The sequence below is a fragment of the Marmota flaviventris genome, chromosome 7 (genome assembly GCF_047511675.1).
Source record: "Marmota flaviventris isolate mMarFla1 chromosome 7, mMarFla1.hap1, whole genome shotgun sequence".
Lineage (NCBI taxonomy): Eukaryota > Metazoa > Chordata > Mammalia > Rodentia > Sciuridae > Marmota > Marmota flaviventris.
Window position 1 is genome coordinate 1100696 of NC_092504.1, and position 19559 is coordinate 1120254.

The 19559-nt window shown below is 61.7% G+C and overlaps 1 protein-coding gene across 6 annotated transcripts in view; it reads right to left on the minus strand.

The window, feature by feature from the left end:
* Positions 1-3665: 3665 nt before the first annotated feature.
* The window catches only part of Gak (cyclin G associated kinase), a 46726-nt gene continuing 30832 nt past the window's right edge, over positions 3666-19559 (minus strand). For 3 of the 6 annotated variants that reach the window (XM_071614049.1, XM_027940628.3, XM_027940656.3), the window contains 13 exons: positions 18260-18454; positions 18026-18143; positions 17674-17753; positions 13692-13885; positions 12735-12881; positions 11452-11877; positions 10950-11126; positions 9907-10029; positions 8631-8747; positions 5610-5831; positions 5146-5294; positions 4217-4393; positions 3666-4134 (listed from right to left, as the gene is read on the minus strand). In XM_071614049.1, the coding sequence (XP_071470150.1) occupies positions 4033-4134; positions 4217-4393; positions 5146-5294; positions 5610-5831; positions 8631-8747; positions 9907-10029; positions 10950-11126; positions 11452-11877; positions 12735-12881; positions 13692-13885; positions 17674-17753; positions 18026-18143; positions 18260-18454 (2227 nt within the window). In that variant the 3' untranslated portion in view covers positions 3666-4032. The remainder of the gene's footprint in view (positions 4135-4216; positions 4394-5145; positions 5295-5609; positions 5832-8630; positions 8748-9906; positions 10030-10949; positions 11127-11451; positions 11878-12734; positions 12882-13691; positions 13886-17673; positions 17754-18025; positions 18144-18259; positions 18455-19559) is intronic. The other 3 variants (XM_027940638.3, XM_027940645.3, XM_027940648.3) reach the window with 3 other exon arrangements.

The following is a 19559-nucleotide window of genomic DNA, read 5'->3' on the forward strand; positions in this document are numbered from 1 at the left end:
GGCGAGGAGGCTGCATGGGTGGCTCTAGGAGTGGGGCCTGTGAGGACCTCCCGTTCCGATGGACTGGGCTGTGCCCCTCCTATCCAGGGTGTAGGATCACTTTGGAATGCCAGCTGCCCACAGGAGCTGGGCCACCAGAGGCCCCCGGGGGTTGGGCACTGCCTTCTGACTTTGAAGCGAGGACAACCAGTTTCTGAGTGTCCTGGGAAGGACTGGGCAGTGGTGCCTCTGCAGCCCCTGCGCCTGGTGGCAGGTCTCCAGGGCCAGAGCAGCCTCTGCCCAGATCAGTCCCTCTGCCAGTCTCAGGGACGTGTTGGGGGTGCTTCTGTGCTCCCTGGGGGGGGTATGTGCTCAGTGAAGATGGCAACCAACCAACTGGAGACTCCTGAGGGCCGAGACCCACCCATGGCCACCCCAGCACCAGACTGGCTGAAACCCCAGCCCCAGCCGGCTGCTCAGCTGCCTCGCAGGGCTGCAGCCAGGATGGGAAGAGAGGGGTGGGCTCCAGCCTGGGACCTGTGATGGTGGGGTGGTGGGCCCAACCCATACGACCACCCGGCCCGCACGCCCATCAGGCTGGGCACGCTGCCCCTCAGGGTCCTGCTCCCTGCACGCTGCCCTCTCTGCAGCTCTTTCCTCTGGAGGCCCTGAGGTCAGAGAGCTGCCCTACCCAGGGAAGAGGCCCCTACTGGGCTCCCCCGGAAGCAGTTCCCTTCACCCACGGGGGCTTATCACCCAAGGTCTGGACCCTCCCCAGGAAAGCGGGACACATGCAACTTGGGGCAGAGCTGGAGGAGCCCAGCGCGTGGATTTGCCTGCATGAGCACCCCCACCCAGTGGGTGTGGGGGGCTTCTGCAGAGCAGCTCCCACCAGCCAGGACTCTAGGGGGAGCTCACAGGACACTGCTTTCCACGTGGCTTCCTCCATGGGCGTGAGCTCCGAGATCGATGCCAGTCACGCCCACGGCGGCCTGGCCGTGGTCGCCCCATGGATGCCCCTGCTTGCCCATGCCCCTGCTGGTGCCCGAGGGGAGGTCTGTGCAGCCAGAGCTGTCCCTAAGGTCCAAGCAGGGGACTGTGCCTTTGTGCAATGAATCTGGGTTTCCCTTTAAGTGACAGTCATGCTTTCCCAAAGTGCAGTGTGCACAGTCCATGTCCCCCCAAGTTGATCACCCGCTGTGGCCTCTTGGTCCTGACTGTCCTGAGTAGCTGTGACAAGCTGCCAGCTGGCCAGTGATGCTGGCTACCTGCTCTGAGGACGGTGCTGGCTTTCACAGGAGGTGCAACCCAGGCACCCTTCTTAGGTCTCCAGTGTGGCCCACGCACCCACAGGCTGTGCTCCCTGGAGGAAGTGCAGGGCCCCAGATCCCGGGGTGTTAATGAGCACAGGTCCCGAGCAACTGTGTCTGCAGCCAGCTCCTGTCAAGGACCCAGAGGCTGGCACAGTCTGCTGAGGACCTCTCAATGGTGGGTGTCCCAGGCACAGCCCACAAATGCCTCCTGGGCTTGAGTGGGCTTGGCTGGCGTGCCCCTCTCCTGCAGCTGGGACCCTCCCTGGTCCTCTCCCCGCCTCCCTCTCAACTTCAGCAGAACCTGGACACTGCCGGTGGCTTCTGGGTGGGTGGGATGAGCTTGTCCGGTGGCTTCTGGGTGGGTGGGATGAGCTTGTCCGGTGGCTTCTGGGTGGGTGGGATGAGCTTGTCCGGTGGCTTCTGGGTGGGTGGGATGAGCTTGTCCGGTGGCTTCTGGGTGGGTGGGATGAGCTTGTCCTGGGGGCACACTGACCCCGCAGAATTCACGGGCAGCACTTGGATCTGGGTGAGGGGAGAGGGGCACAACAAGAGGCCCCAGGAGTGGCTGGGGCTGGGGTCCATCCCATCCTCAGGGAAGTGGGGGTCAGCGAGGTCCCTGCCTGCACCCTGCCCCTTCCATGGCTCCAGGAACCCTCGGCCTCAGCCCACCCTCTTCCCAGCACCGGGGGCTTTTCCAGTCCCAAGGTCCTTCAGGTCTCAGCCCTTCACTCCAGGCCCAGGGTGGTACTGCACAGGGGTTCCTGTCCCCAGTGCCCACCTCCAGGAGGGCACCTGGGCTCCGTGGGGCCTCCCGAGCCTGCGGGTCCTAAGCTGGAATGAAGAACGCCCTGAGCTGAGCACCAAGAAGAGCAGCCATCCGTCCATCAGCCACTGACAGAGTCAGGCCCTCAGCATGGGCTGCAGTGCGCAGCTGCGGTGGCCACCACGCCACGACGGGCTAAGGGGATGCAGCAGCTCCAGGCCAAGGCTCCCTGTGGGGACCAACGCCCCTCCCACGTCCTGCTGTCACCAAGGGGAGTCCTGGGCCCTGCAGTCCAGGAGGATGACCAGGCTCCACTATGCACCCTGGTGGCCTCCCTTCTCCACCAGCTGCCAGACCACAGGCTGCCTGCTCGGGTTCCCCAGAGAGCACTGCTGCCAACAGGCCCCAGGGACAGGTGGGGCCCTGGCACTGCAGGGACCTGAGGCCCCAAACCCTCCCAGACATGTCCCTCGGCCCACTCCCCACGTGAACGGGCCCCAGGAGGAGCAGGCTCTGGTCAGTGTCTGGCTTTCCCCGGGTATCTCGTTGGCTCGGTCTCACTGGCTCTGTGAGGTTTTTGCAGAGGCTGCACAGGGACGCTGTGAGCTTGCAGCACTGACCTGGCTTCAGGGCGGGGACAGCACCAGGGCAGGCCCAGGGTGGGCCCACTGCATGAGGCCAGACATGAGGTGACCCTGGGGCCCCAGACACAGCTGCCTACAGACCCCCCGTGAGCAGCAAGCCCTGTAATGACAGGCATGGCCCACAAGGGACAAGGTCCCCAGGGCCACCCACTCACATGTGACACAGCAGCCCAAGCAACTGGACCTTGCCTTCCTTGAGGACAGAACCCAGGCCCCGCCTGGCCCACCTGCTGCAGCACAGCCAGCAGGCTGAGACTCCGCCCTGGAGGCAGAGGGCTGCCCTGAGACACAAGCAGTGACTGTCCGAGCGACCTGGCTGGCTTTCCCTGCAGTTTCTCAGCAAACTGCAAACAGACCAATCCACCAGAGCACTGTGGGAGCTCCCCCAGGCTCTGCTGCCTCCTCCTGCTGAGCACGCCTGGGGACCGCTGGTCTTGCTACCAGCCAGGGCCTCGCCTGAGTGTGGTCTCATGGCACTTTGTGGCCCCTTCTGACGGGGCCTGGTTGTCCTGGGATAGCACTCACAGCTCTCTATGACCTGGGACACCCAGCCCCAGAAGCTGCAGCCTGCAGCTGCTCCATAGCTTGGTCATGGCCCCACAGTGACTGGGGGGCCTGGAGTTCAGCCCCTGAGCCCCTGCTGCAGGTGGCAGCCAGGCCCAGGCAGTTGGAGGCTATCCTGGAGGCCCACAGAGGGCTCAGACCTGCCAGCAAGTGTCCCGGCAGTGGCCTGAGCCCATTGCAGCCCAGTGTGGGTGGGAAGGGTCCTGACATGCTCAGAGAAGCTGTGACCACGAGCCAGCGTGCAGACCTTCAGTTCTCAGGGAGCAGGAGACAACGCTCCAGTCAGCCTCCCTCCCTCTCCTCCATCTCAGATGCCAGCACAGTGTCCTTTGCCGGCCATGTTGGCCTGTGCCCCTGACTCCAGGTCAGAAGCAGAATCCAATAATCCAATGACTCTGGAAATTGTGACAGTCATCAGAAAATAAGTTTAATATGTACAGACGATCATCAGACAGGTTACAAAGAGGGGCGCGCACTGCAGACCCGGGCAGCAGAACAGCGCCCATGCCGTCGCTCAGGCAACGGGCAGACACCAAATAAACCACAAACCGCGACACGTGGGAGGGCACAGGCAACACTGTTCCTCTGGGACAGAAAAGGAGAACAGAACATAGAACGGCTTTGGAATGCTTCTCTCCTGTGCCGGGAGCAGCCTCTGCTGGGGCTGGGGAGGCACACAGTGGGACGACCGCCTGGGCCGCCTCGCGCCTCCTGGTCAGGCCCATGCCCTGGGACTCCTTGGCGCTCCTGCAGCTGCCCCACGGGGGCCTCAGAAGAGGGGCCGGGAGCCCTGGTTCTCAAACTCGGACCAGGCGTCATTGAGCTCCATGAAGATCATCTTAGCATGCTGCTCATACGGCTGCCCTGTGGCCTGTGGGGGCGCAGGTGAAAGCCGCTGCCCACTGCCTGCTGCCCCGCCAGCACCCCCCATAGGATGCACTCCTCACACTCACCTTGTCGGGGTGCACGACCAGCACTGCACGGCGGTACTGCTTCTTCACCTGCGCCGGGGTCACCAGGTCGGCCATGCTCACAGGGGTCCAGCGGCTCTCCCCGTCCCACAGCACTGTATGCAGCGTGGATAGTAGCGCACGGATGTTCCTCTCTTTGCCTTCAATCCAGTCCAGGAGCTGCAGAAGAGAGCAGCCTCAGCCTCTGGAGGCCTGCTGCGCTGGGGACAGGCTGGGGAGCTGCCTACGAGGTGGGCAGCTCTTGGGAAGCCCACCGAATCCTGCAGGTGTGGCTGGCCCTTCCCGCTCACCCGTCCTGGGGCAGGGAGGCGTGCAGGACACACCTGGAGACTGCTGGGTGGGGTGCTCAGGCTGCACTGACCTGGGATCAGAGGCAGCATGGCCAGAGCTGAGTGACCCATCTCAGCAGGACATTCATGAGGACACGAACTCTAGTCCCCCTGCAGAGCCTCCCCCAGCCCATCCCAGGCCCAGGTCTCGGGGCCCACGGGGGACCAAGGAGGTCTCTTGTGTCCTGTCAGATGATTCCCAAGACCACAGCCACACCTGGGTCCTGCAGAGCTGACCACCACCCAGACCTACATATAAGAATGTATCTTGGATCCACAGTGGGACACCCTGGTAACTGGACCTCACTGCATCCCTGTCACCCCAAGGAGAGCACCCCAGGTCAGGGTCAAAGCCCCAACCGAATCTGCCCTCCTCACGGTGAGTCAGACAAAGGCCCTACAGACCCAGACCCTAGCATGTCCAGGGTTTGAGGAGCCCCAAGTGGCACCAGTGTCCCTTACTGCCCACCCAACTTCCTAGAGCAGCACCAAGACCCAGGTGTCCATAGTCATGGCCAGCTGACCTCCAGGGCCAGGCCCGCTGGTCCTGGCAGGGCACTGCCTGGACCCACGGGCACCTACCTTCAACTTGAGTGGGTCCGCATCTCGAACAAGCTCCTGTTTCCTCATCTCCGCCATGGTTTTTGGCCCCTTCCTGTCGGACTTGGAGGAGAAGCCCTGATTGGACAGCAGATCTTCAAAGTCGTTCTCTGAGACCTTGGGCTTCTGGGCTGGGAGAAAGAGGGGGCTTTTGAAGACACTGGTCCATTCTGTCCCTCGCCCACTTCTACTTGCTTCCCAGGGGGGACCTTGGTCCTGCTGCCTCGGCAGAAAAGAAACTATGGACCCAGAAGCCCTCTGTCAAAAGCAGCCCAGAAGCTTGTGCTGGGAAGAAAGGACACCAGGGTGTGTGAAAAGTCAGTGGTCATGATGGGACAGCTTCTCCCTTGCTGGGGCACCACGGCCAGTAGCTGGAGGGGAACAGGTTCCACCTCAGTCACCCTGGGAAGACACCTAACCCACACCCACGTGGGCACAGGACTTACCAAAGCTGGGAGCGCGGACGCCCCTCTCCTCTCGGCCTCCAATCACACTGAAGTTAGTGGCGTAGGGGGGTCTCGACTGCGTACAGGCTTTGGGGGGTGGCTTGGCCTGTGGAGGCCACGAGGTGCCCTGGGCTGGTGGCCGGTTCATCTGCCAGGAGCTGCCTTTGGGAGAAGGGGCCGACTTCGGAGTAAAGCCACCGGGAGGGAAGCCAGCAGGAGGCCCTGGGGAGAGAGCAGGTGCTCGCCAGGCTACAGCAGGCAGCGGCCCCCAGGCCAGGCCGCCCGCTCACCAGGGCCTCCCACCAGCTCCCCAGGGCCTCCCCAGGGCGGGGACAGGCAGCATGTTCTCATCAACCAGCACCCCTGCCTTGCAGAGCTGGGGCTCCAATGAGCTCACCGGCACCAGGGAAGCCATGAAGCTCCTGTTGCCAGGAGAGGCCCCGGCACCTGCACTGGACGTCCCCAGGCCAGAGGCCACGGGACGTCAGGACACATGTGGCTCCGCCACAGCTGCCCTTGAAGAATGTTCTAGAAATAGGTCTGGGTATGGACAGTGGGGAATCATGGTGTGTCCTCCCACGGAGCCCAGGCTGGCTGTTGCCAGGGGTGCTTCTGTGGTCTTGGAGCTCAGTGGCTGCACCCTCCCTCCTGGGCGTCTGAGGTTGGTGTCCTTCAGGAGGGTGGTGCTGGTGTCTGGCCACGCCGGTGCTGCGCCCGCTACCTACCAGAGTGATCCTGCTTTGCTTTCACTGTTCTAAACATCTCCCTCAACCTGTCACTCGTCGTTCCCCCGCGGACGAGGGCTGTCCATGAGCATCACCGCAGAGACCAAGCTCCTCCTTGCCCTCCAGGCTGCGCGCTTCAGTCCACTGGTGGAAGGCCCGAGGCAGCCTGTGCGTGTCCGGAGGCCTGGGTTCCAGCCCATCTGCGGGGCTGCTCACCGGGTGGGTCCACCGCTGAGAGCCAGGTCTCCCGCTCACTCCCATTGCCGTGTCCAACGTGCTGGTTCACCTGCCTTCCAAGTGAATGCGGCGACAGCACGTCCATCTACAAAGTCCCTTCTGGGTTCTGGGAGAAGCCCTGCTGCTCCTGAAGGCTGCTGGACGTGGGCTGGGCCTGTGTGGATCCCACCTGCCGCCCTGGCCTCTGGCTTCTACGCTGCTCCTGCGGTTTTGGCTCCAGGATCTGTGTGAGCTTCTGAGGCTTACGCCTCCACGGCGCTGTTAAGTGGCCATGAAGGCGCTGCGGCTTGTGTCTCTGCTGGTTGCCAACACGAGGCCTCTGTGCTCTCTTCACCCTGTGCCTCTGTGAACAAGTGGATCCACACTCCTGGGGTCTCCTGTACACGTGACCTTGGCCCTTCCTGGAGGCCCAATGTCCACTGTTTCTCCTGAGTGGGAGTCCCAGTCCCCCTTGCCCACCAAGGACGACAGGCACTGGCAGTCCTCCTGGGCCAGCATGGAGAGCGGCGACGAGGCCCTGGCTGGCCGTTCCCTGAGGCTGAGCGCTGAGCCAGCTGCATCCCTCACGTGTCCTGTGTGCTGCGGGCGGCCACTCCCCAAGTGTGCGAATGCCGCCAGCTCGGGTCTTGCCTGCCGAGGGTCTGTGCTCTGGTGGGCGCTGGCCCGTCTGACCTGGCATCAGGGGGCTGTGCAGAGCCAGCGGGGAGTGACCCAGCTTGTCCCAGAGACCGTGGCGCCTTCTGTGCTCCCCGGAGCCCACTTTCCACACCTCCTCACACTGGTGTCATGGTTTGGAGGACTGGAGCCTCCAGGGCTGCGTGCCCAGAACTCTAGACCACGGCACTGTGCTCATCCTCAGGGTCCTGGCAGGTCAAACCACCGCTCCTGGGGGACTCTTGACAGTGCCCTCTGTGTGCCTGTTGGGGCTCCGCCCTCCTCAAGGTGGTGGCTCTGCTGCTCTGCCCTGAGGCGCGGCCTCGGGGTCCCCATGCTGCTTTGCTCCTGGGGCTCCTGCCATCCTGCCACGGCCATACCCCACCCGCTTTCCATGGCGCTCTGTGACTGCCATCCCTGTCCTGCCAGAGGCCATGGCTACGTGAGAGGCTCTGTGCTCCGCAGCCCGGGCCAGGGACAGAGGAGTGGGCATGCCCAGCCCAGCCATGACCAGGGATATCCAGGCTCCTTGCAGGTGTCTCAGCTCTAACCCCTCAGGGCTGCTGCTTTCTGAGGGCAAGTGAGGAGAGGTCCCAGGGGCCACTCCCAGCAAGCTGACAGTCAGCTCTGTCCAGAGCAGGTGCTGCCCTCGAAGTGCTGTCCTCCCCGGGCATGAGGCCCGGCAGCATCAGGAGCTGGTGCTCTCCAAGGGTACCACCCCACAGTCCCACCTGCACTCACACAGGGCACCCAGGCCACACAGGAAGCAAAAACACAGGCAGTGGCCACTGGGGACCTTAGGCCAGCATGACCTGACGTGGACACCAGGAACTCAGGGTGAGTTCGTGGAACTAGGTGATAACACGCACTCTCCCCAGAGCAGAGGAGCAGCGAGACAGGTGGGACACGGCAGGGAAGCCCAGGAGACCAGCACTGCGCATAGGAAGAGAAGAGAGCTGGGGAGGGGACAGGACCTGCGGTGCCAGTGGTGGAGACGCAGAGCAGGTTGCGTTACCAGTCACCAGCACCCCTAGGAGGTTCCCACCTGGAACGCCACAGGCCCCTCAGACGAGGGACAAGAGGGAAATGTCCCCGCCCCTCTCTCAGAAGCTAAGGAGACCAGCCCTAGGTAGCAGTTGCAGGGACCCCAGGGAGACCTGTCCCAGAAGCTGAGCCCAATATGGGCGTCAGGCTGGGGATGTGAGGCACGGGGCATGGGCTGGGCCTGAGGCAGGCGTGAGGCTTCAGGTGGGAGGTGCACAGCACTGCAGCTGAGGGCCAGGCATCAGCTGACCCCACATGGGCTGGGAGGCGACGGAGTCCCCGGGTCCTGGGTTCAGAGCACACACATGGGTAGATGGGCCTGAACTTCCTTCAGGCACACACAGCCTGCAACACACATTACCTTGGAGGCCGGAGCTGAGGTCGCCTAGGTCAGCGAAGGGGTCCAGGCTCTGAGGTTTGGTCTGGCTGGGCTGCGGGCCAGGTGGGGTCGGCTGACCTCCTGGAGAGAAAAGAGGGCCTGGAGAGAGCAGCGGCCTTAGGCAGTGGCCAGCTGAAGCACACACCTGCCCAGTCCTGCTCCTCCCTCCCCGTATTGCAGGCCCACTCTAGGCTCAGGCTGCGCCTAAGCCTCAGACACTGGGAGGAGGGTGCACAGGGCATAGCCAAGACGCAAAACACACACGTTCACACGGCTGCCTCCACTGCTCATGCTGCTCCTTCCAGAGAATAACAAGTTCAAAGCTAGCCTCTGCTAAGTTACAAGAGGGAGAACACCTCAGAGTTCACTCCCAAGGAGCAGGAAGGAATGTCCACAGTGTTCTGATTTTGTATCAGTACCACTTGCTAGAATCTAGCTACATGTAAACTATTCCTTACACTGTAGGTAATACTGCCTGTAATATAGAATATCCTCATACCACAAACTTGAGAACACCTTAAGTACAAAATCATGAGCTAAACAATTATGTACACCCCCTTGATGAAATAGTATGCATTCCAAATGGCAGCTATTTTTAAATAAAGAGCTCTGAACCAACAAAAGATTGATTCCCTATGAGGAAAGAAACAAAGAATAGGAAATAACCCTCAGGGAAATACAAACAGTCAAAAACACTAAATAAGGTTTGACATCATCCCTAAGAGACAAACTAAACAGCACTGTGGATGGCCTATTAAATGGTGAGACATCTTAGAGGTTATCCAACTCTGGTGAGAAACCAAGGACAGGAATTGCGTCTGGGCAATTAGGATAGTAAATGAGCGCCCAGAGTGAACACACCGGTGACCCTGTGAACTGAAGGTGCTGGCCCAGAGTGTGTCAGCAAGGTGGACCTGTGCTGCCTGAGGACAGGCCCTCAGCAGCCTGCCCACCTACAGGGCAAGTGACACTGGATGAGATACACACAGCAGGTGGCCTCAACCAGTCCTCCAGGGTACAGAGGAGACACAACATGGGAAGCTGCGGAACCAGAACCAAGTGGGCAGACAACAGCACGCAGGTGTGGATTGTGTTCCAAAGCACATGCATCCCAGAAAAGGCAGGACCAGCGTGCAGGGCAGGCGCCCAGCAGGGTAGCCCGGGGCTGGGCAGGCACAGCACAGCCTGCAGGCACAGCAGACCCTTCCTGTCCCCGGGGCAGGGTGGGTGCCCTGGAGCCCAGGCCAGGTGGCCTTACCTTCTGCGGCTGACATGGGGGCTGGCGTGGGCACAGCAGCCTCGGCCCAGGCATCCCATCCCCCCAGCAGATCGGGGTGGCTGGAGGAGGCTGTCACCTTGCGGGGCTCTGCGGGAAGACCCCCTATAGAGACAGGACAGCTTGGCTGGTGTGTCTGCCTCGTCTCCTGGGCAGCGAGTGGGAGGCAAGCCTGGCCTAGCACTCCATGTGGCGGCACACCCTGGGCCCGAGAGCTAGGATGGCCACCCTCTTCCCACTGGGTGGGGAGGATGCATCACATGTCCACTGATGGCTAAAACTGACCAGCAGAGTGAGAGGAGCAGGGACAGCTAAGGGGACCAAGCCAGCAGGCAGCTGCACATTACCAGTCTGAGAGGGGCTCTGGAGCCCCTGCTGCCTCTGCAGCCAACTGCAGAGCCCCAAACCCACCTTCCACCTCTCCAAAGCCCACTCGGCCCGCAGTGGCCCACCACCTAGAGGACGGGGACCACGGCCATACACAGTCCCCCCGATGGGTCCACAGCCAGTCCTCTATCCCGCCCAGCCCCACATCTACCAGAGCCCCAGGCAGCAGGCCCCCAAGCTGCCCACAGCAGGCGGTGGCCACGTTACTCCGGCTCAGGGAGAAGGGCGTTCTTCTGCCTCAGCTCTGCTGGCCTCTCCTGCTACCACCAGCGCCTGACCTCCACACAGAAACCCTGGCTTCCAATACTCCAGCTGCCTCTTCCCGGCCCTCCTGGTCCCTGAATCCCTATCCTACCTCCTGCACCCTCACCCCATGAAAGCACCAGGCAGAGTGGCCGCTCTGGCTCCCAGCAGTGGTCGTGGGGCCAGAGGTGTCCTGCTGAAAGGCCTCTGGCAGCAGCAAGACAAGGCCCAGAGCCTGCCCCAGATCTTAGGGGAAAGCTCAGGCAGAATCAGAAGGAACCAACTCATCCTGACCCCGTAGGTCCTGCCAGACCCCCAAGCAGCCCCGGACTGTGGGAAAGGCACCAAGAAGTAGGACCCCTCAGCCCTCAGCTCCCAAGGGCAAGCTGGCTCACCCAAGTGCAGGAAGGCTGCATTGCAGGACGGGGGCGGGGCGCTATGGGTGGCAGGGAAGACAGGTGAGGCGGCTGCTGCTGTGGAGTCGGGGCCGAGGAGCTCGCCAAACAGGTCAGGCGCGGTGCAGGGCTGCGTGCTGGATTCTGCTGGAGGCCGGAGCGGGTCGAATGGGTCTGCTGAGGAGACAGGCTTTTTCTGGGGACCACCATGGCTCTTTTTTCAGACCTTCCCACTCCATGGGGAGGTGGCCTTGGCCATGCAAACTGAGCCACCCAACTGCTTTCCCTGGATGCATGGCCCCCACGGCCCCCAGTTCAGGACGGCCACCCTGGGGATACAGCTACTCCCATGAGGGCAGAGTTGGTGGGGACAGCCGCCCTGCAGCCAGGAGTAGCTTCTCCCGAGTGCAGTTCTGTCCCAGGTCTCCAGACAAAGGGAAGCTCCCACTCCGCGCAGGAGGAGGCTGGACCTCATTCATTCACGTGATATGCAAGTGCGTACCAGGGCTAGGGGGCCCTCCTGGCAGGGTGCTCTGCGTGTTCCGGGGTGGGGTTGGGCTGGCCAGGAGCAGGTCGTCCGGGGGCCCCTCTGGAGTGCTATTGGGCGCTCCAAGAAGGCGGCTGAGCAGGTCTGCATTGCTGGAGGGGGCCTGCGAGGGGGGCACTGGCCCTGGGTCCACCTCCGAGTGCAGCCCCAGGAGGTCTACACCCTCCTCCTGTGGCAGGGGCTCCTGTGGTGCCACCAAGGAGCCCACTTGCAGTGTCAAGTCCCCCTGGTCAGTCCCTGCAGCGAGGCCAGGCGTGTCTTCACCAGGGAAGGTCTGCTGCTCTTCATCCGAGGCTTCGCTCCCCTCTCCATCTGCAACTGGGGCAGACGGACTCTCCTTGGGAGAGGAATTTTCCACACCAGTTTCTGCTTCTTTCTCCTCTGTGAAAAGAAGACAGACCATGGGCCAGTGGACTCCCAGGCTGCTGTAGCCAGAAGAGGCTTCACAGAACCCCAGCTGTGGCCCACACAGCCCGCAGTCAGCACCAGGGTCTCCATGCCCACTCTGGTGCATGGGACAGATAGGGAACACATCCCAAGGTTTGGCAGTAGGTGAGGCTGGCACCCAGCACCACACAGCCTCCAGGGGAAGCAACATGGCTAGAGGTCAGGCCTTGCCTCCAACTTCAGTAGGTCCTCTTCCTGCTGCCTCTCCAGCGCCACTGACTCCCCTGCAGGGTGGACTCTGAGAGCCAGTCTAGCGGGGGACACCTTTGGGGGCGACAGTGTCACTGGGTGGCAGTGATGTTCCCTAGGATGTCAGGAAGGGTCACTGGGGGGGTGTGAAATCAAGGGCTGGGCCTGGGAGCCTGGTGTGGGCTCTGGGCAATAAGGGGCACAGGCACCCGTGTTAAGGATGGGAACCCCTGTGACTCAGAGTCCTGCTGAGGCCTCCTCCTGTGCGCTGGGCTTCCCTGGGCAGGGGCCACTATCAGGCAGACCCTCATTTTAGGTTTTGTGGACACTACGCTTCTTCTAAATAGAGAAACTGTTCTCGGCTTGTGAACCATTTAAAACAGGCCAGCTGGTGGTGTCTGCTGCCCTCCAGAGGCAGCCATGGCTCTGCCCCTGGTCAGTCCCCTTGGGAAGTGCCAGTGCACCTGACCCAGCATGTGACCACTTGCAGGATGGTGCACCCCTGTGGGCGATGAAGCCTCACTGCCACAAAAGCCACGGTGACCAGTGAGCCCTGGGCACTTGCTGGACCCCATCAAGGAGGAGGGCCAGGCCGCGCCTACCCTGCCAGTCCAGCGTGTGGAGGAAGTGGCTGGCGTCAGTGCTGCTGCTCTGTGGAGAGTCCGACTCTGAGGGCTCAGCCTCTGGAGACCCCACCTCGGCCTCGTACTGAGCCGTGGAACCCGGCTGCCTGGGGAGCTCCGGCTTCCCTGCCAGGAGAGCATGGCGTCAGGCCTGCAGAGCCAGGACCGCGGGCCAGCCAGGGCAGCAGCAGCAGGGGTAGCTGCAGGCGCCAGCAGACCCATTCACGCTGTGGCACACCACGCACCACACACGCCTGCACACATGCACACGGCACCACATGCAGACCCCTCAGGGAGGGTTCTCTGTCCTGGAGGAGAAAGCGCAGAGCACACACGCCAAGGCCAAGGCTGGGGGGGGGAGCCTGCCAAGAGCCGCACGGCACGTCCTACCTGCCGGGCACTTTTGTACTACTTTTGGGGAACTGCTCTGAAATAAGATGAGATACCCCGCTGAGCAAGGGCTTCCGAGAACCATGGTCCCAGCCTCCAGGTCACATTTAACAGGGTCGTGTCCAGACACACACAAACTGTGTTGGCTAGGGGGCACAAACTTGAGCCTGGAGGAGAGTCCTCCTGGTGGGCCCCATGCGACCCTGAAAGCAGACTACAGGGCTCTGTGCAGAGCGGTACCACCTCACTCTGGGGAGCCTAGCCAAGACCAGGCTCCCTGGAGGGTCCAGGCTGGAGCTCTGCAGTGGTGGCCAGGTGAGTGGTGCAATGTGGGAACCCAGGACAAGGCCTTGGGATCCCTCCCTGGTGCACAGCCAAGCCTTCATCCAACACCCAAAGTCGGCATTTTGCCACCCCTGCAGCCATGCAGTGCACGGCCTGGGCACAGTGCAGGCTGGGGTAGGACGTGGCCTCTGCAGGCCTCTCCTGGACTCTGGGAGCACAATGGGAGCTGGAGTGCCACGTTCTGCCCATGGGGGGTCTTACCAAACTTAGACAGAATGTCCTGCTGCTCCTCCCGGCTGGAGAACAGGATCTTGGGGTTCAGCCCCCTCATGCTGGTGCTGTCCCATGGCGGGGCCACCCGGCTCGGCCTGTCCTTGGGCTCCACCTCAACATCCAGGCTCACCTGGAACAGGTCTGGGTACTTCTCTTGGATGTCACATGCGTCCAGGTCGTACCTAGTTGCCAACGTACACCAGTGAGGACGGTCTGGGAAATCCTGCTTGGCCAGTCCATGGTGGGACACATAACTCCTGCAGGCAAGGGCTGGTGCATCACAGGATCACCACCCGGGCTCCCAAGACCGGGCAACGGTTTCCCATTTGCTGCTACCAGAGAGGGCCAGGCCCAGTGTTTCCTGAGTCTGTGTGCTCGAAACTGACTGAAGCATACAGGACAGCTAGACAGCGCAGTGAGCCCTGCACCTGGGAACGTGCACTCCCTCAGGCAGGCCCTCCATGGCGGCGCCCGGCACCCACAAGGGACCCGTGTAGCCCTGCCCTCATCCCCCAACCGTACACGTTCTGCAGACACTCACAGGGTTCAGATCAAGGGCTCTGGGTTTGTCAATGCACTTCTTAAAAATCATGCCATCTACCCTGGCAAACACCCCCAACTACTCTCAGAAGGCTGAAAACCAAGACCTCTGGGGCCCAACTGCCAGGGATTACAGATGCAATTTGCTGTGGGGCCCGGCGGAGGCAGAGGGACAGGCAGGGAGAAGAAGTGGACGTTGCGAGTCCCCAGATACTAGAGGGATAGCTGCTCGGTGGCAGAGTGCCCTGCAGGCAACAGACTGTCCTAACCCGGTGGCTCTACAGTGCTCCAGGGAGCTCTCCTTGACTCCAGGGCTACACGGATACATGCCACTCTTCAGCTGCGTGCCATCTGCCACCCAATGTCTCCACATAGTCGTTCTTAAGTGTCACATGTAAAACCCCCAAGAAACTAAAATAGAGACACAAAGAAGTGACAGCTAATCCTGGAAGACCCAGGCAACAACGGGGCTGCTTGCCCCTGGGCCGCCATCACCAAGGCTGCCGAGGAAGGCCAGGTAACAGAGGTTGGGTGGCAGAACGAGGGCTGATTTACTTTTACTCAAACCAGCAAGCAAGCATGGCCACCATGCACAGCCAGGTGCATCCTCCTGCCCAGGACAGTCACCTCGTGCTCAGGAGAATGCAGGACAGAGTGGGCAGGCTCTGTGGCACAGGCTTCCTTCTACCCTGAGTCCTCCAGAATGGGTGACGTGCCCAGCCAAGGAGCACAGCTAGCACAGAGCCGGCGGCCACAGTGAGGGCAGGCTAGAACCTGCCATCAGAAGGTGGGAAGGCCACACAGCTCCCAGGACAGATGGTGGGCAGCTCCACCATCGCTTGGCCCAATCGCCCTGGCCCTACTGGCCCTAGAGACGCCCAGCTCACCCCAGGGGGGTGAGGGAACAATGAGGGTCTGTGAGCAGGGTGGGAGCAGCAGGGCCAGGGGCCCTGGATGACAGGTCACTGCCCACAGGCCTGGAGGTCAGGCCAGGCCTTGTCACCTCCAACGGGGCACTGAGGGGACCCCAACACCTGGCTGGTAAACAAAGATGTTGAGTGTTTCATCATGGCAGTGTGGCACACTGGAGCCCACCTGAATCCTCACTTGGTCAGGGCCATCAGAACCTCCATGGGTGCAGGCACAGAGCCCCCAGGCTCATCTGACTGCGCTGGACGGCAACACCACTCTCCCCTCTACATGCCCACACACCAACCAGCCTGACACCTCCCCGCTGGTGCAGTGACACCAGCACCCAGGGTGCCCATGGCAGAGCCGCGTGCCTGCATGGCTGGCGTGTTCTGCGTGGCTCACAGAACCAGGTGCCGGAAATGGGACCCCAGCTGCAAGGACTGGGAGGTAGGGTCTCAGGGTGATAGGGCTACAGGCTCTCCCCCATGTGCAGTGGCCACTCCCCTTGGTACCCAGGAGCAGGTGCCCCTCCAACCACCTCTCCCGCCTCTGGTGGCCTCAGCCCTGCTCAGATTGTCCCTGGTGGCCAGAGGGCCCCCATGCTCTCACTTGCATTCCCACCCACTAATGGCTGTGAACAGCTCTCCACAGGATCACTGCCCCTCCAGGGCCCTCATCGGGATGCACCTGCCAGCCCCACCCACCCTAATGAAGCGGCCTGGATGTGCCCTCTGACGTGGGCACTGCAGACACCTCCCATTACTGTTGTCTGTAAGCCCCAGTGGTGTTCACTTGTGAAAACGTTCTGAGCTTCAGTGGGCACCAACGTGGTGTGTACAGGTCTGTCCACCCTGCTGTTCTGAAGTTGTCACTGGGTGCTCAGGTGCAGGAGGGCACTCTCCTGCTACTGACTGGCCCTCACAGCTCACCTGCCATCGACTCCCAGGGTGCTATTCAGCCCCCTTCCTGTGGGCACTCCACTGCAGCTTGGATGGGTTTCTTGGTATGGGCTCTTCAAGGGGCCCAGCCTGTGGGGGCCACCTGCCTGGGGAGGACGGCGGATCTCCAGGCCCCTTAGCTGGCCGCCCGTGCTCTCCACCTGCCATGGCTCTGTCTCCTCACCTCGCAGGTCTAACTTGCATCAGCCCCTTTCTTGTTGTGCCCTTTTCTCCTGTCAACTCTTGGTGCTCACTAAGGGGTCCCTTGACTCTCCAGTCTGAAGCCAGCACAAGCTGCCTGCCTCCAGGGCTCCAATGGCAGCTGCCTGCAAGCCACTGCTACCCTGAGAGCCACCAGGAGTGCTCAGTGTCTCCTGCCCCTGTGTCTTCACCTCTCTGGTGCTGTGACCAGGAGATGGCCTCCCCCAGCTGCTATGTCCTGCTGTACAAGATCGCCCGAGCCCCTCCTCCTCTGCTGTCCTTCGGTCCTGGATCCACACCTCCGTGATTCAGGCCTGGTGAAACCCCCATTCCTGTCTCCTCTCACACAGTCTTGGTCTGTTTTCTGTTGCTCTCACTGCAGCAGAATGACTGGCAAAGAATGAAGTTTATTCTGTTTCCTCACCGTCCCAGAAGCTGGGGAGCTTAAGGGTGGTGGGGACACTGGGAAGGCCCCAAGTAGTAGAGGACCTGCAGTCCCAAGGCAGCACCAGCTTTGCCTGGAGAGAGCCGCTCTGCCCTCACGAGACCATTCCAACGGCTAGGCCCTGCCCTGACGGCCTCTTTCAACCCACCCCCTCAACCCCTCAGGAGGGGGCCAAGTTCTGGGGGTGCCGGGGAAGATGTCGGACCACAGCAGTGCTGACTGCGGTTCTTAGGTCCTGCTTGCCGACTCGTGCGTCTGAATCACCCAGGTCTGCTTCCCTCCTGGTCAAGAGTTTCTCAATCTATGGAAGGACTTCTGCGAGCAGGCCATGGTGGCTGAAGAACTACAGCACTCCAGAGAGCAGGAAGCATGAGGCACTGCTGCAAGACGCAGAGCTGCCCAGAGCCAGGGGCAGGGAGCACGGCAGGCCCCTGCCAGCAAGAGTGCCCGTGGTGCGGAGCCCGTCAGCCAGACCCACATACCACATCTCCAAGTGCCCATGGAGTCTGTGCTTTCTATCTAAATGCAGAGTGACGCCTGCCACCTGGCCCCCTGTGAGTGGGTGGCAGTAAGTGTTGCCTAAAAGCAGCCTGCACCTTCCACCACCTGTCCCTTGGCTCAGCACCCTGCAGAGCACTGTGCACAGAGCAGGTGCTCAACACAGGTGACCAAAGCCCACTCACCTGGCCACACGTCCAGCTGCAAATGGTCACGTTTTAACAGAAATGCACAGAGCCAGTCCCTAGGCAGCTGGCACAAAGCAGAAGCCACCAGGCCCCAGAGCTCAGGAGCAGGACATGCTGTAGTGCCAGGACACCCCTCATAGCACCACACCTGCCAGTCTTCTCTGGGCAGACCACTGGGTGGGTGCTTAACCAACAGCTCTGGGTCCAGCCCGCCTCCCAAGCAGCAGTGCAGCCTGACACCAACGTACTTTGCAAATTTCACGGTGGTGGCGTTCCGAGGCACGAAGCCAGTGTGGAACTGAATCTGGAACATCTTCATGGAGGCCATCTGCAAGAAGGTGAAAGCAGCTGAGGGTGCAGTCTGGCCTTGGGGCAGACCACCTGTCCTCGCAGCCAGTGATGGGCGTGGGGAAAGAGGCTGTGTGTGGCCAGGCCCGGATGGCCCCAGGGCCATGCGGCAGGCCCAGTGTGAAGCACGCAGCCCAGCACCCAGGGAAACCCGACCTGGGAGCCTGGCTCCCCTTGCCTGGTGCAGCGTGGAGGGCACCACTGCCCCACGGCCGGGGGCCTGCACACAGCTCCCCTCCCCACGGCACTCACCTTGGCCTGCAGCCGGCCCCCCAGTGTGGACCTGGCATGGTAAATGATGAGGAGCACGTCCCCTTGCACCGTTGTGCCCAGGGGGATGACCGCCTTGCCGTCCTCGCTCCTGAACTCCCTGAGGGGACAGAACTGGCTCACCAGCAAACACAGCAGAGACCCCAAGGCCCCCCAGGACCCAGCACTCCAAGCCACGCCGCCTCCCTGGCACCTGCAGCCCCACTGCACTCTTACCGCATCCTGTCATACTCCTGGGATGTGGTGGCCACACGCTCGTCCCCCACGTAGACCTCGCAGAAGGGTCTGCAGCCGCTTCTCTGCTTGCTGAACAGCGGCACCGGCGTCATGACGACAGCCTTCACCAGCATCGGCTTGCTGTGCGGCGTGATGGGCTCCTCCGCCACCATGTCACACACGTACTCGATGTACCTGGGGGGACAAGTCACCGCCAGACCTTTGTTCTTTTCCATTTAATGCCATAAATTTCCCTTGAAGTTTCAGCTGCTCCTCAGATTGAGAGCTGTAATTGTCATTCAGTTCAAAACATTTCTAAATCGTCCTCAGGACCCCCGAGTCTCGGGTTACTTGGACGTTGTCTGACCCAGCAGTGCTGAAGACTGTGCTGGACACCCTCCTGCTCCCGACCCCTAGGTTCTGCCCCACGGTGGCCTGAGAACACACTTCATGTGACTTCGACCTTTCTGACTTGCTGAGCTAACGTGCGTGACTGTTGAACATGCCCTGTGCCCTTGGGGAAGGTCTCTGCTGCTGGTGACATATTCTCGGCCTGCCACCTGGGCCAGAGGTGAGTGCTGGGTCCTGCCATGCCAACTCCTGTGTCCTCTGTCCAGTGCCGACACAGCTCCTCCACCTTCTCCCAGGGAGTGCTTCTGTGGGAGCCTCCACGCTGCCCCTCCACGGGAGCCCCAGGCCAGCAACTGGGTCCATCACCCGCACTGCACAGGCTCTCCTTGGGGTGTAGCAGCACGAGGACTGTGGCTACCAGCCGATGGCTGGAAGCAGGACAAGGCCTTTCAGCCAGAGCAAGCAGATGCTGCCCATGGTGCAAGGGCCCAGGAACCCTCTGGGTAGGCGCACGGCCCTCCTGGTGAGAATGCAGCTCACTATCTGGATGCAGCCTGCGTGGCCTGCGAGGGACCTGCCCTGGTGCTCGGGCTCCTGACCCAAGGGCCGTAAGGGACAAGCACACTGCTCACATGGAGCTGGCCCTCCCAGCCATTCTCGGCTGGCCCGGAGCTGAGTGCTGCTGTGCCGGCAGCAGTCCCCGCTCGCCCTGTCAGCTCTCTGCTCATTTTCCTTCTGTCCTTCAGCCTTCTCCTGGGTCAGTCAGCTGCGCTGGGGTTAGAAGCCAGGGCTTCATGTGTGAGGCAGGCACTGCAGGGAGCCATGCCCAGCCCTAACAACACATCTTCATGCTTCTCTTCCTTTTCTTTGGTGGACCTGCCACAGCCCCCACACGCGGCACCCGCGTGTCAGTCTGCAGCAGTCTGAGCTGAGACGGGTCTTCCTGTCT